Genomic DNA, 15,365 nt, shown 5'->3' on the forward strand with positions numbered 1-15,365 from the left:
AGTTCATAAACACACAATATATTAAGGCCATGCTAGAAAAGGTCGATCTCCTAACTGACATGGTAGAGTTGTTTGACAGTTCTGGGCCATTTGTTATGTACTTTTTATGTAGCCAAGAAAAATGTACACTGTTTGGTTAGTTTGGATGGAGTCTGATAATACATACTATACCAGTGATCTTTGGTTTCTTCCAAGAGAATCTTGTGGGAGAAGTAGAGACTTGTTCCCTTCAGCATTTTCAGAGGTCAAGAATGGAATTCTTTTCTTTGCATTACTGCCAGCATTGGGATGAAGCACAAGCCAAGTGTTTTTCATAGAAATACCTGTGAGAATGAGAATTTCCCTTTGGGGGCATTCAATTGAAAGATAACAGGCTTCTTAGTTACTCCTTTTCATCATAACAACAACAACAACAACAACAAATAATAGAATTTCATCACTCAGAATACTAAAAAAGACTTTTGTTGGGGTGTGGCACTGTGAGTTAAACTACAGAGCCTAGGACTTGCCGATCAGAAGGTCGGCGGTTTAAATCCCCTCAACGGGGTGAGCTCCCGTTGCTTGGTCCCTTCTCCTGCCAACGTAGCAGTTCGAAAGCACGTCAAAGTGCAAGTAGATAAATAGGTACCGCTCCAGCGGGAAGGTAAACGGCGTTTCCGTGCGCTGTTCTGGTTCGCCAGAAGTGGCTTAGTCATTCTGGCCACATGACCCGGAAGCTGTACGTTGGCTCCCTCAGCCATAAAGCGAGATGAGCGCCACAACCCCAGAGTCGGCCACGACTGGACCTAATGGTCAGGGGTCCCTTTACCTTTAACTACTTCTAGATAAATAGCAGGAAAGCTCCTCTTACTGGTTGTCTTGCTATGGATCACAAAGGTATCATAGGCGTCTTGGCACTGGTTACTGTTGGAATTCTCGCCCGTCTCAGCGATATGTGCCTATCTGTTCAGGCACCGGCTGAATTCCTTAGACCTCCCTCCGGCGACTCCCGGCAGGATAAAACATACGCGAGGTCCGTTCCGGCGATTTTCCTCAGGCTGTGAGGAAAACACACCAACTGCTCCTCTCTCCCCTTTGGTGTCCCCAGGGAGGGGAAAGAAGCAGACAGAAATCTATTTACATCTTTTATTTCTGTCTTTTACTTCAGTACAGAGAAAACATGTCTGCACTCATCAGCAGTTAGAATAAACTCCACCCATGTACATCCTGTACAGGTCTTATGACAAACACTGAGCTCATATCCTGTGCTCAATAAGGAGAATGGACTGCCCCTTTGTTCCCATGGCAACAGTCACAAACTTCCTGTTTGGCTTTCCAGCCACAAGCAGCAGTCTTGGCTGCTATAGCCTTTGCTTGCTGCCGCATTGCTGCTTTAGAATAACACTACTCTACTGTAGGGGATCGGACTTTTCTTTAAACAGGTTGCTGTTGCCACCACCAAATTACCCTTATACCTTGTATTTCTGAATACCTCTGAGACTGAGGGAGCACATAGTGGAAAGCATTCTTTCAGGAGCTTTTCTCAGTTACCCTATCCTTACACAGCGGCAGCACTATTAAGAAGCCTCTCAAAGATGTGTGTGCTGTAAAAAGCATCCTGCGTCTACATTTGCTGACAATGTTTTTACTAGAGGTCTGCTGTGCTCCACACAAAGTTATTTAGTCTTCCATGTGTGTACACACACACAAAATTAGAATAGAGGGACCACCTTAATAACAGAATTCAATTAACAAAAACCCTTTTGGTTTGACATGTTGTGTTAAGGACTTCCCATGTCCACTCAAGCTCCAAAATGCCAGGAAATTGCAGCTATTAAGGACCACACCTTTAACACATGCATTATTTAGGCAGTATTGATATGGTGTGGTATCATTTTCTGTGATTGGTTCCAGTATGACCACTAACCTGGAGCTGAATGGCTTCTGGTGGTAGATTGGAAGACCTAAGTCCCAGATTTTTCTGCTCACTGTAATAGACCCATGGATTCTATGCAACTGAAGCTACCATTCCACATTACAAGTACTCAGCTGGCAACCAGCACTCTACCACAATGTGCTGAGAAAAGATTTGTTGGCAGACAGCAGTCCTATTAGTCCTAGCCAATGTGAGCTTACTGGAATCTGGCAGAGAAAAAGCCCTGCCAAAGGATTCTTCCAAGGCTTGTACAGTGCTCAGCAGCAGTTGATCAGTGTCCTAAAATAGGGTCTCTCTTGGCAGTTCTTCAGTGGTGAGAAAAGACAGGGAAGGTGTTCATTCTTTACGTTACTTCTTAGATTCTCTACCACTTTTGTATTGGTAGACAAGTGTGCTTGACCTGTCTTCCTTGCTCCTGTCTGCATGTGGACCTGCTGTAAATGATCAGATCCTAATGTATGTGGCTGTGTGTAATCTTGGTGTTGACATGTCAGACTTCATGTATCTTGCATGATCAGTTCTACTTGTGCCAAAATTTTCAGCTACACTGAGACTTCTTTGGTGAAGTCATATTATCCCTTCATCAAATCTTTCTTGTCCATGTACCTTCTGTGAGGAACAGTGCGGGGTTGCATTTATTTAAGTGATTTATAAAAACCTAGAGTGCCTCTAAGCAATTTATAAAAATGGCTACTTCCTCAGCTGGCTTAGGTTGACAGCATACCAGGGTGTGAATTTAAAATGACAGAGGTAAAGTTTAAAAAGGTAAAAGACCCCTGAATGGTTAAGGTCAGTCAAAGGCTACTATGGGGTTTTTGGCACTCTTCTGGGTCATGTGGCCAGCATGACTAACCCACTTCTGGTGCAGTGGAACACCGTGACAGAAACCAGAGCGCACAGAAACGCCATTTACCTTCCCGTCGCAGCAGTACCTATTATCTACTCACACTGGGATGCTTTCGAACTGCTAGGTTGGCAGAAGCTGGGACAGAGCAATGGGAGCTTACTCCATTGTGTGGATTCAAGCCATCCCAAATTGATAGAAGATCTGGTCCATATGCTGAAAATGTCCAGGAAGTAGTTGCCTGCAGACAAAGTGTTTCTTCTTTGGGGGTTTGCTCTGTAGCCTTCTCTGAATTGGCACTGAGACAGAGCTGTCTTTATATACAATGGAAAACCAAGTCTCATTGCACAGGAACCAGAATGTCATAAGGTTGCATTGCAACCCACATCCATTGCCAAAATCCTGGTTTGTCTCAATATTGTCCTCTTCACATGCACAGGAATATTCATTACATAGCCCAAGAATAAGTAGCAAAAGTCCAGATTGCATGCATCATGATTCCAACTTGATCGTGTCACCTCACATCTTCTAGTCTTAACCCTGCTTCTTTGTTCTTAGCCTCCATAAACAAAACACACACACACCTACCTTTTTCTGGAATGTGGTCGCTAAGAACATGGCTAAGACTTGAACTGTTATCTCCAAGGTTATTGCTAATAGAACCCCAAGGCTTTATTATGCTAAATTTTTAGACTCTTGATTTTATGAAAGGCTAGAACAGAATTAAGAGGTTTAATACCTGTTTTAAAATCATTATATATAATAAAGAATGAATATATCCTAAGCATATATTTCTCTAACAAGCATTGACTGACTCAGTTGTCAAATTGGCCCTGATGCTTCTGATTGATTGTGGTTGCCAACACAGTAAAACCATGTTGAAATGGCATCTTGTATTATTTAATTGTAACACCTGTACTTTGAATTGAGTGACACTTAAGTAGCATGGTCATGTTTAGAAATGTGCGAGACCAACTCTTGTAATTCCTTCATTGTTATCTTTCCAACAGCTCTGAAAAGTCCAGCTGCATTTCATGAACAGAGAAGGAGCTTGGAACGGGCCAGGGTAAGCCACAAGTTAGCTTCAAGAGAGTTACTGTGTGTGTGATGTATTTTCAAAACTGTCTGCATATTCTTCTAAGTGCTTCTCTGTTGAGCATCTTGCATGTTTCCATTCTGTACACCACCTGTGATAGTTTCTCTCAATTATAAACATGTCTGCACCTTTCAGGTACCTTGGACTTTGCTTGATTTTCTCTCTAGCTGAGAGCTTGATAATACAGAAGCTAAGTGGAAAACTTTGATTCTTGAGAAATAAGGAAACTGAATGCAGGCACCGTGTCTCATTTTGGGAGTACTTCAGTTCATTCCCAAAAGAGCCTCTTGTTAGCTGGATGAGAAGTGAATGTACTGGCTGCTGAATTGTTATCTTCTCTTTCTCTTTCTCCTTTAACATTTGTTTAAAGTTATTAGAATTAGAGCCTGGGTAAAATCACTCCAGATTTGCTATACAGTTTGTAAGGTGACTGAGGATTCAAGATAAGTAACTGACTTTCCTCAAGTTTCCTGATCAATAGATGTGTTTCTCCTTATACCCAAGCAACCTGAGAATTTAACATACCACAATATAAGAATCTCTTAAGCGCTTGGTGCTTTAAGTTCTGTGACCCATTCTGCTTGAGGTTCTCTGATACTGCTTAAATGTTCTGGAATCATTAGCCTACTGCAATGGCAGGGGTAGTAAAAATCTGTGGGAAAGTTATATCTCGTCATATGCTTAAAAATCCAAGATAATTTCTCTGCTAAAATATCATGTACGTTATTTGCCTCAGTCCTGTCTTCCTGCTTGGGTTCAGCATGCTGTTTTCCATATATATTTTTTTGCAGACAGAGGACTACCTGAAACGGAAGATCCGGTCCCGGCCAGAGAGATCAGAGTTAGTGAGGATGCACATTCTGGAAGGTATGATTCTTGGCGTGCAGTCTTCTCTTGTAAATTTTCACCCTTATAGATACAACTTTACATTCATGGCTCTTGTATGTTAATCTTATTCAGCTGGGGATGACTGGCTGGTGGCTTGGGCCAGTACTGTTGGTGTCGGTCAGTGCTTTAACGTTGAGCAATGTACTTTGCTATCAAGGTCCTCCAGGCACACTGTTTGTATTCTTGAATTGTAGTAGGTTTTTGAACAAGTGCTGTGGGTCCCAGCTTCCTCCTTGAGCCCCATGTACTTCTCAAGGAAGAAAAAGCTAACCATCCTCCTCACCTTGTGACTTGGGCAGGGGTGGGGCCTCAGATACATCATAGGCACCAGGGGAAGACTTCAAGGACACCATTGCATCTATGAGCATGGTGCAACCCCTGCACATCATTTAAGATACCTTTTCTTTAGGGGGGGGGAATCCTGAGTGAATGTGGATGTACAGAAATGATTTTGTGAGTCAGGAAAAGTGATGGGTGGCAGGTTAGCAAATTCTGCAGAGAATTATTTCTAAATGTTTTAAGGGATGGCAGTGGAAGTTTAGTGTGCTGGTGGAATAGGATTGGGCAGTTTGTTTGTTGTTGTTGTCATCATCATCGTTACCTGCCCTTCACCAATGGGTCCCAGGGCAAATCACAAAAATTTTAAATTCATAATTAAGAACAGGTAATATAAATCACAGGAACTGGATTATTAGAACTTAGTTAGGTATTTTGTTTACACATCACTGACCGTTGTGCATCATTTGCTCAGTTTTCTTTTGGTGGGGGCTTGAGACTTGCAATAAATGGGGGCTGGGTTTTTTACAGGCCAATTCGACCTCTTTCTGAGAAAAAAAATAGAGAGTTTACTGTGAGCTACTAACTTAAAAAAATAAATGAATTTCATGACAGTAAAAGAGCAGACCAAATATAACTTTCATTGTATGCAGCTTGCTCTTGATGGAGGGGAGTGTGCTGCCAACAAATAGAACTGCTCTTAGTGGAGGGCATGTATCCATGCAGACGGTGAACTGCCAACTTTGTACCGAGGTCATGTACTTGAGAGGTGATCATATTTTTTGCTGTTCCCCTGAGCAGAGACCTCTGCTGAACCTTCCCTTCAGGCCAAGCAGCTGAAGTTGAAGCGGGCCAGACTGGCCGATGACCTCAATGAGAAGATTGCCCAGCGGCCAGGTCCCATGGAATTGGTGGAGAAGAACATTCTGCCTGTAGAATCAAGCCTGAAGGAAGCTCTCATTGGTAAGGTTGGTGGGGTAGGTGGAGGCCTGGATGTATGTGTTGGGTCCTGTGGCAGTTTGCTAGCACCTCTCACTGTGCCACTGGACCAAGGAAAGCAGTGTATACATTTTACCTTATCCAGCGGATGTGGCAGACTTGAAGCAGAACCCTAGTGTATTAAAAACACTAGTTGATCTCCATGTCTATAAAAGCTGCTGTAGGATGGTTGTCTTCTCTTAGCTTGCACATTCTGCTTTTCTTCCTAAAAACCTATCTACTTGTTTACAGCCATTCATTTGAGTGGTCCTGCTTTGGTAAGCGAGAGGGGTGAGAAGAGAAAAAGAGAAAGTTGGAAGGTTTGGTCTTCTTCAAAACAAGTATGAACAGCTGTGTGGTCTGCTAGTGCCATCCTCTGGCCAGAGGAATCACCATTGTATGGTCTGTTCATCGTTAGTTTAGGTAGACTATTTTGCTGTAGCATCCTTCAGAGAAGAAAAGGGAAATAGTTTTGAATGAGAAAACGTTAATCTTCTGGGAAGTGTTAGGGAGTAGCAGAAATAAGCCTGACATAAAGCAACTCTAGAGGTTTGGATTGTCTTTCTCCTCCATCATACAGTCTTATAACTCTCCTTTTCTCATGTTCTACCCAACCTCCTTTCACAGAAAAAAAAATCTTGTTAAGAAATACAGGAATATTTTTTGTGAAGGATATAAATCGTAAATAAACACAAGTGTCTATAGCAGTTAGGCCTCACAGATTATTCCTTCTTATGCTCTTAAAAAAAAAAAAGACAACTGGCAAAATATCTGTCTCCAGTGCTCCTTTTGCTTTCATAATCTCAACTGTTCATTCCAGCCTGCAGGCAGGATATGACACAAAGCTTGCTCCAGTTGTCCTTACACCTGTCTACAGAGAGGCAGAAGATGATATTCTTGTTAATCCTGGTGTTAACTATTTCTTCTCAGGTTGTGACGTTGATTTTTTAAAAAATTGTCTAAAGCTTGTTTGGTTTTTCACTGTCTCAGATTTCTTGTGATGTCCAGAACCATCTTCTGCTAATCATCCTTCACCCCTTTCCATTTGTTTAGTGAATAAATGTAAATTTATTATTTTCAGTAGGTCAAGTGAACTACCCAAAAGTAGCAGACAGCTCCTCCTTTGACGAGGACAGCAGTGATGCCCTGTCTCCAGAACAGCCAGCTAGCCATGAATCCCAGGGATCTGTGCCATCCCCAATGGAAGCTCGAGTTTGCGAGTCACTTCCCACCCCCACAACAGCATCCCCTGCTCAGGTGAGATTATCAAAGCCTTGGCTCTTGTGTGCCTTGGTGCCTGCACTAGCCACATAGGTGCCTTTTCCTGGAGGATACAAAAAAGTCCTCTGCAAGGAGTGGATTCCAAAGGAGTCATTTGTGGATTAGAGCAGAAACACCTGAATACTGAAATTATGCTAATGAAAGCTTCTATATTCCTTTACTTTGGACTGAAAATAGTTGAATGTGAACTCAAAGGGGTAACCTGTTTTGGGGGAGGAATAAGGTCCTGGCCTTGCTCTGCAGTGGAGCTGATACTGGGAGCATAGGAAATTGCCTTACACTGAAGCCGACCAATGGTCCATCTCATTCAGTATGGTCCAGACTGACTGGCAGTGGTTTCAGAAGAGACATTCCCAGCCCTACCTGGGAGATGCCAGGGATTGAACTTGGGACCTTCTGCGTGCAAAACAGATGCTCTGTTACTGAGCTATAGCTCTTCCTCTGAATTGAGCCCATTCACAGTACTGTTTCTTTGCATGCAGCTGCAAGTGAGAAGCAACAATTCTGCAAAAATGGGATTTGTCTGCCTTTCCTGCAAAAATGGGATTTGTCTGGCATGTAATCGACACATTTCGACTCCATAAAGCTGCTTCCATATCTTGGAAAGGGAAGCGCTCAGGTGTAGATATGGGCACGTGCATCTCATACTTGAATTTACTGTTGCAGGTCGTGTGTCAGTTGAAAATCAGTGCAGACTCCAGTGAGACCCCTTTTCTGTCTGAGCAGCCACCAACTCCCCTGCCACCCCTGCCGCCTCCAGTGCCTCCTAATCTCACCAATGGTGTTGTTGCTCCTGCTGCCAAACCACTCCCAACCCTTATAAAGGTACCTTTCTATAAAGGGGTTAAATTGATGGAATGTGGGCGTGTTTAAGATTGGGTGGGAATTGTTGACCTTGCTCTTCTGTAATGCTAAACTGCTAGCAGGGAACCTTTTTTTAAGAAAAGTCCTTTCCAACTGCTGTGTCCATAAACACACCCCTACCCTATCCCACATGTGGCAGTTGGGATTTAGCCTCCCATTTGCTGTGCTTTTGTATTGTTACATAATGCGCATGTATTCCACCCCTGCCCCCCCCCCAAAGAATTTGTAGTTAATTCAGGAAAAGCTAACTTTGTGTCCCCTTCCGTAGCTTGTAGCTCTACATATTCTGGAAAGGGCCGGTAGCTTGAACCAGCCATATGGAACATGACAGCAAATACTAGTAACTGTTCCTGCATTTGCACTCTTTATTCTTACCCTCCTGCCCTTTGATTCACCTGTGTTTTCACTCTGAATAGCAAAGCCAGTCCAAGTCCTCATGCGAGAAGTCTCAGCGCAGCAAAAAATCAAAGGAACCGAAACCGAAAGTCAAGAAGTTGAAATATCACCAATATATCCCGCCGGACCAAAAACAGGACAAAGGAGCTCCTCCCATGGATTCATCTTATGCCAAAATCCTGCAGCAACAACAGCTTTTCTTGCAGCTTCAGATCCTTAATCAACAGCAGCAGCAGCACTACAACTATCAAACCATTCTGCCAGCTCCACCAAAGTATGGGTTGCTTCATGCTATTATTCCCCCCCCCCCCCAATATCATGGGCGGTCCTGTGTTAGCAGTATCCATCTGTCTCTCCATCCAACCAATCCCACCCAAGAACGGGAGTTGTACACCATCCACTGTCCCCTCATTCTCAGAGTAACTTGCCTATGTAGGTATTGCAAACATGTTAGTGCTTGCAGCTTTCAGAACTAGCTTGCTGTGTGCAGAGGTCCTTGGGACAGTCAAGAAGCTGTGAAGTTCTTCAGGAGTTTAGTGTCAGTGTGTTTAAAGTATTTAGATAAGCATTTCAGGTGTGGTTGGCAGTATGACTTTGTAAGGTTCTTCTAAAGTCCTGTCCATCACCTCTAACTTGAAATGGAAGCTTGTGCATAGAATTGACTCAGTATCAGATCACCAGTATTTATTTGATATGAATTCAGTATACACCGTTGTTTCATTTTGCAAGTATATCTGGCTGTTTTCACAACAAGCAGAATATAGGCAATGAAGCAAGGTATCTGATATGTCTGCTGTATTAGAATAAAAAGGGCAGTCAATGACAGTTGGCAAGCACACGCCGAGGCTGCCAAAATTGAATTTCCAAGCAACCATGGAGCTGGGAAGGGTCACTTGTGTAGCACTGTATCTTGAGGGCAGACTATTGACCACCTTCTCAAGAGATCATAAGGATGTCCATTGGGCTTCCCAGTAGTAGCGGCGAAGAACAGAGTGTTGTGAACAGTTCCGCTGCCCAGTGTTCAGCTCCCGCTTTCCTCTCCCTTCAGGCCTCCCGGAGAGCAGCAGAGCAGCAGTAGTGCCCCACCCATGCGTAGTCTCTCCACTGCTGTCAGCAGCACCTCTTCTGTTTCTTCCAGTTCTAATGGATTGATGCGGCAAAACAGCAACACTCCAGTGGGCAAACCAGGAGCTCTCCCTGTTAATCTCGACGACATGAAGGTAAACAAAGCATCTATTGGCCAGCTTGGTGTTTCATGAAGAAAGTGGGGGTATAAATGTTACAAGAAGGTGTGAGCACATATTTTCTTTTAGAAAGGTAGGATATAAATTTGTTAAAATAAGTGCTGTTGCTGCTATTAGCACTGAACTTGATGGTCAGTATTGGTATTCAGACCGGATGGTTGAATAAGTAAGTGGCCTTTCTGCTTTTGTGATGAAACTCTTGGACTGATAGTGTGGACCTGGCGGCAAGTGGTAAATGAAAGATGGAGAACCTGTAACCCTCAAGATATCATTGAACTCCTCCTTGTGTTAGCCCTGAGCACTGGCCACCTTAGTCATGAATGATGGCAGCTGGAGTTCAACATCTGGAGGGCCAGAGGTTCACCATCTTTGTGCTAAATACAGCATTGCTGCCAGAAGGATGATTATGCCTATTGAGGCCTGTTTAGTTGTTTAAATTTTTAAAAGTTGAGCTAGTTATTTTAATTACTATTTTGTATTGTTCTTACAGTATTTTAGATTCTTTTGGAACTGTATACATAGCTGCATACGAATTGAAGTAGGTGTTGTAAATGAGATTGTTCTAGCCGATGCGGCTTTTGATTGACTGCAAACTGTTTTATGTTAGGTGGCAGAGCTGAAGCAAGAGTTGAAGCTAAGAGCACTGCCTGTGTCAGGCACCAAGATGGATCTAATTGAGCGGCTCAAGGCTTATCAGGAGCAGAACGGTGCAGCTGGCCGAGCAGCTGCCGCTCCAAAGCCCACTACAGCAATTCTCCCCAAGGCTGCGGATGTGGTGGTGGCCTTCCCAGCTGCCAGGCTGAGCACAGGGCCTGCCCTGGTCAGCGCTGGCATTACTTCAGCCGAAGTTGTTGTGGCCACAGTCGCTGGCAATGGTGTGATGAAGTTTGGTAGCACAGGCTCGACTCCTCCTGTGTCGCCCACCCCCTCAGAGCGCTCCCTGGTGAGTGCCGGGGATGAGAATTCGACCAGTGGGGATGCCTTTGGGGAGATGGTGACCTCTCCCCTGACTCAGCTTACCTTGCAAGCATCTCCCGTGCAATTTCTGGTGAAGGAAGAGAGCTCCAAAGGCACCACTTGCAGCTTTAATTCAACATCCAAGGCAGAGCTCTGCTGCAACAACAGTCAGCAAGACATGGAGGTCCAGGATAAAGACCAGATGTTGCAGGAGAAAGATAAGCAGATTGAGGAGCTCACCCGCATGTTGAAACAGAAGCAGCAGCTGGTGGAGATGCTGAAGCTGCAGCTGGAGAAAGAAAAGCGGTCTCAGCAGCTCCTGCCTGCCACCTCTGTTGGAGAAGAGGGCACAGCCACAGTCCCTGAGCCGCTCACTTTTGGCACCCGTGTCAAGAGTGAAAAGGGCTTTCTGAGTTGCCAATCTTCAGGGCAGCCCAGCTGCCAAACCGACCAATCAAAACCCACACAGACCACTAGCCAAATGGACACCTCAGATGAAAGTTCAGTGCCAAAGAAAGCAGTGATGGTGAAGCAAGAGGTGCCAGCTGCCGAAACTGAGCCGCCAAGCCAGACCTCAAGCTTCTTCATTGGCCAGCAAGGTGCAGGCTTCAGTAACCTCATCAAAGGAGCCCCTCCCCCCACCCTCATCACAGATTCCACTGGCACTCACATAGTTCTCACCGTGACCAATCAGAATGCTGAGAGGCAGGGCCTCTCGCCTCAGGAAAAAGCGGGGAGCTATCCCTTGCCATTGAGGGTAGGTATACATGCAGTGATGATTCTTGAGTCAAGGCTGTCTATCTAACCAGAGGAGGGCTTTCAAACAATGAACAGACTCAAATCACATTGCTTTAGAATTGAATAGTTTTAATTCCTGTAGCTGTGCTTGTAATTATGGAAGTGTCGTGTCAGCACAAAATGATCTCTACAAAGAATGGCTGGGAATTTTCTTTGGGAGTACCATCAATGTATTGATTGGCTGATTACAATTACTGAGTTGCCTAAAGGAACCCCCCCCCCATCACTGCCATCCCTCTTCTGGCCACAGGCTAGAGCCAGGTTTTTTCCCTCCGGCCCTCCCTGCAAGCAGGCTGGACTACAGTATAGTGTAAACTTAACTTTTATGTGCACTGGAAAACTTAAAAAAAAAAAGTGTAACTTGCTTTATTGTAATACTCAATTTATTGCAGTGGTCTGGAACCGAACTCACAATATCTTGCCTGCACAATTTAAGAACACGGCCTCTCTCACCAAAGGAACTACTCCTGGTTTTTCATAGCTCTTGTGCAGAGGCTCTTCAAAATGTATTTTCTCTCACATCTTTTCAACTCCTTTGCCTTGAGCAGGTTCTCAGTCCTTTGAACTCACCTCTACACAGGACCTAATTTGTTCCTGAACAGACCAGGATAGAAGGCTAATCTTGCCTGCAGAATTCCTTTCCAGTTTTACTTTCTTTCCTCGCAGCAACTCTTTTGTTCTTTGTTTATATTATTAAAACACTATTCCAGGGTAGAGCTAGAGTGAGTCGGAGCTGAGCTAAAGCTTCCCCAGAAAACTCAAGTATCTTGGTGGGGTGAGGAGAGAGAAAAGGCCCCCAAACAGCAGCAGTTCTTTAATTTCATCTCTGGGGTTTATGAGGCCTGGTAAAGTGAGCAGAAGTTGAAGACAGGAGAAGGGCCCTCCTGAGGTGTAGAGTCAGTGAGAGCATGAACAAAATGGGTGTGTGGCAGAATTACTGGTTCATCAGCAGAAGAGCTGGTCTGACAGTGAAGGAAAACATCAGCAGTTTGGGCTTTTAGTTGCCACTTCATGCTAAAGTCTGCGTGCCAGTAAAGTCTGCGTGCCAGTGGTGACAGTGGCAACCATAATTGTTGATTCTTGATTAAATGCACCTGCCCCTGCTCCCAGAAATCTCATTGGGTTTACAAGCCCTGCTGTTATGCTCCCTGTGACACTGACCCTGCTTCCCCAGCCACCCTGTAGTTAATATTTCCACACCCATTCCACTCCTGCGCATGACTTCTGTCAATGTCATTTCATATTTAATTTGTGTCTGCAGCAACTAGCTCTAAAGATTGAGTGTGGGGTGGTGTGTGTTAAAAACCTCTAAAATGTTGTGTATCCTTCTCTCTCAGAGAGTGTCCTCACCACCTGTGAAAGCATCTATCCAACAACCTGTAAGCAGCTCTCAGTCGCCTCTGCAGCCACCGCCAATGGAGCCCACTAAGAAGGTAGGGAACAAAACAGGTGGTCAGCTAACATTTTGCATTTTAGGGCAAGTAACACTTTGAATTGTGCCTGGAAACTAATTGGTATCCAGCGCAGTTGTGCCAGAAGTGGTATTATATATTAGAGTGCTGGACTGGGACCTGGGAGAACAGGGTTTGAATCCCCACTCAGCCATGAATTTTGTTCTGTGAGCCACCCTGAGACCTCCGTGTATAGGGCGGTATATAATTTCAATAAATAATATAAAAAATAATGAAGCTCATTGGGTGATCTTGGGCCAGTCACCATCTCTTAGCCTAGCCTACCTCACAGAGTTGTTGTGAGGATGAAATGGGGAGCTGCATGACAGATCAAGATGGTACATAAATGTTGTGAACAAACACCATCCCACCTTGGTCAAAACCTGACACCTCTAAGCTGTCTTCAAAGGCAGCTCCACTTACAGTGCACTGCAGTAGTCCAGCCAGAAGCTACCAGAGCATAGACAATACAAGTCAGGGACACAGCTGAGCCTCCAGTTGAAGCTGATAGAGGACACTTAGTACCACTGATGCCAGTTGAGCCTCAAATGACAATAATGGGTCCAGACATACTCCTAAGCTATGTACCTTCTCCTTCAGAGGGACTGTTATTGCCATGCTTCTCATCTAGAATGTTTCTTTTAGCATAGAATCTTTTTTCTTCTTGTTTGCTGAGGATATCCCAGCTTTGCCTGGGTGCTTTGGGAACACACTTGGCATGTGGTACTACTCTTTGGACCAGCCTGAGTCTGACTTTTTCCTTCTGTTTCCTATCCCTTGTGCCTCTCCATAGGTTCAGAAGCCAGGCCTGCAGATAGTCACGGGGCAGCTGCCTCAAACGGTCTTGTCTTTTTCTTCGCCCCCCAACTTGCAGCCTTTCTTCGTGAATGGCTTTCACAAAGGACCCATGAAAACAAGTGGTAAAACTTGCCAGTCCAGCATGCCCAAAAAGGTACCCTGCCAACAAACCCCTCTCAAATTAGATGAATATGTTGGGGAACATGAGACAATAGATGTCATAGGCCAGGCCTCTAGAAATGTGTGTCCTACTGAAATGATGCTGCTTCCAACATTCCAACATTCTGTTTTTGTTTAGGGGAGGTATTTGGAAATGTATACATGTACTTGCTTGTTCAGGGCACTGGGACCTGACCTCTCCTGCTCCCATAACCGACAAATAACAGCAGAACTGAAGCAGGGGTGGATTGGTGGGGAACGTTTCATGAGAAACTTTGCGCTCTGCAAAATGTAGGACTTGGCTCTGGCCTGCAGGAAAATTGCCGTGTTGCAGAAATGCAGTACTTCCTGAGCCAGGCAAGTCAGTGTTGAATCAGATGAGGTCATGCATTGTATACCCTTGACCGTGGTGTAAGTAGCTATGATGCCGATGAAGAGGGAAGCAGGAAAGGTAACATCAGAGGCTCCACTGTGAATTCTCTGAGAAGGGAGGCTTGTATGTTGAGGATGCATGCAAATGGCCCATCTGGGAATATTGTTCATTGCTTTTCTTCTTCTTTCTTCACAGCTTCTCTCGCAGCCAGGATCGCCATCTCCTCCATCTCCACCCCAAATGGATCTTGAGCAGCAGAACTCATCCTTCTTTGGTACTCCACCACCTTTGCCTCTCCCTGCCTCTTCCGTGTTGATGAAAGAACCACCAGGTTATGAAGAGGCCGTGAAGCAGCAGCCAAAGCCCCTTGAGGTGAGAATAGCTCCTTTGTGTTGACAAATCAGAAGCATGTTGGTGTTGGTGCTGTTTTGCAAAAATAGTGCACACTTTGTCTGTTAGTCCTGAAATTCTCAGGAATCAAATATGCAACAGCCTCCCTAGGGTTAGAGTCATCTTCCATTTATGTGAGGTAGGACACAGATTGCAAGTGTCCACCCTTCATACCAAGCTGTGGTTGTGCCATTTTTGCGCTGTGACACCGACAGTCTGGTGAATGTGCAGTTTGGCCAGAAGATCATTGGAAGATAAGTGTTGCTGCATAGCTGGTGAATGGCAATGTCTAAATAAGCACCCGTTCCTTCTTTTTCAGGAAAATGGGTGTTCCAGTCAGCAAATGGATGACCTGTTTGACATCTTAATTGAGCATGGAGGTAAGTAGACAATTTGAATTTATGTTAGGGACTTCTGTGGCTTCTGCAGCAGTGAGGCTGGCCATCTGAAAGAGAACACTAATGACCCTTTGTTTGAAGCCAGTTTAAGGAACAAATTTCCTTTGTAGATTTGTGTGTACACTTGGTGCTGAAAGAGACATTTGTGCCACTTAGCAGATTTCAAAACGATGTAGCAGCTTAATCTGCAGCAGTGCTCATGGGTTCTTTAAGCCATTGATGCGTGCAGCACTTGCACAGCCCTAAGACTTGTGGCTAT

General features: G+C 44.6%; 1 protein-coding gene across 2 annotated transcripts in view; it reads left to right on the plus strand.

The window, feature by feature from the left end:
- The window catches only part of MRTFA (myocardin related transcription factor A), a 65,937-nt gene that overhangs the window by 47,451 nt on the left and 3,121 nt on the right, over window positions 1–15,365 (plus strand). Inside the window, exons 3-14 of one of the 2 annotated variants that reach the window (XM_081928200.1) lie at window positions 3,770–3,825; window positions 4,647–4,722; window positions 5,821–5,982; window positions 7,079–7,254; window positions 7,945–8,103; window positions 8,559–8,812; window positions 9,587–9,758; window positions 10,390–11,496; window positions 12,875–12,970; window positions 13,782–13,940; window positions 14,514–14,690; window positions 15,028–15,088. In XM_081928200.1, the coding sequence (XP_081784326.1) occupies window positions 3,770–3,825; window positions 4,647–4,722; window positions 5,821–5,982; window positions 7,079–7,254; window positions 7,945–8,103; window positions 8,559–8,812; window positions 9,587–9,758; window positions 10,390–11,496; window positions 12,875–12,970; window positions 13,782–13,940; window positions 14,514–14,690; window positions 15,028–15,088 (2,655 nt within the window). The remainder of the gene's footprint in view (window positions 1–3,769; window positions 3,826–4,646; window positions 4,723–5,820; window positions 5,983–7,078; window positions 7,255–7,944; window positions 8,104–8,558; window positions 8,813–9,586; window positions 9,759–10,389; window positions 11,497–12,874; window positions 12,971–13,781; window positions 13,941–14,513; window positions 14,691–15,027; window positions 15,089–15,365) is intronic. The other variant, XM_081928201.1, reaches the window with a different exon arrangement.

Source organism: Podarcis melisellensis (assembly GCF_964234715.1).
Source record: "Podarcis melisellensis genome assembly, chromosome: 10".
Lineage (NCBI taxonomy): Eukaryota > Metazoa > Chordata > Lepidosauria > Squamata > Lacertidae > Podarcis > Podarcis melisellensis.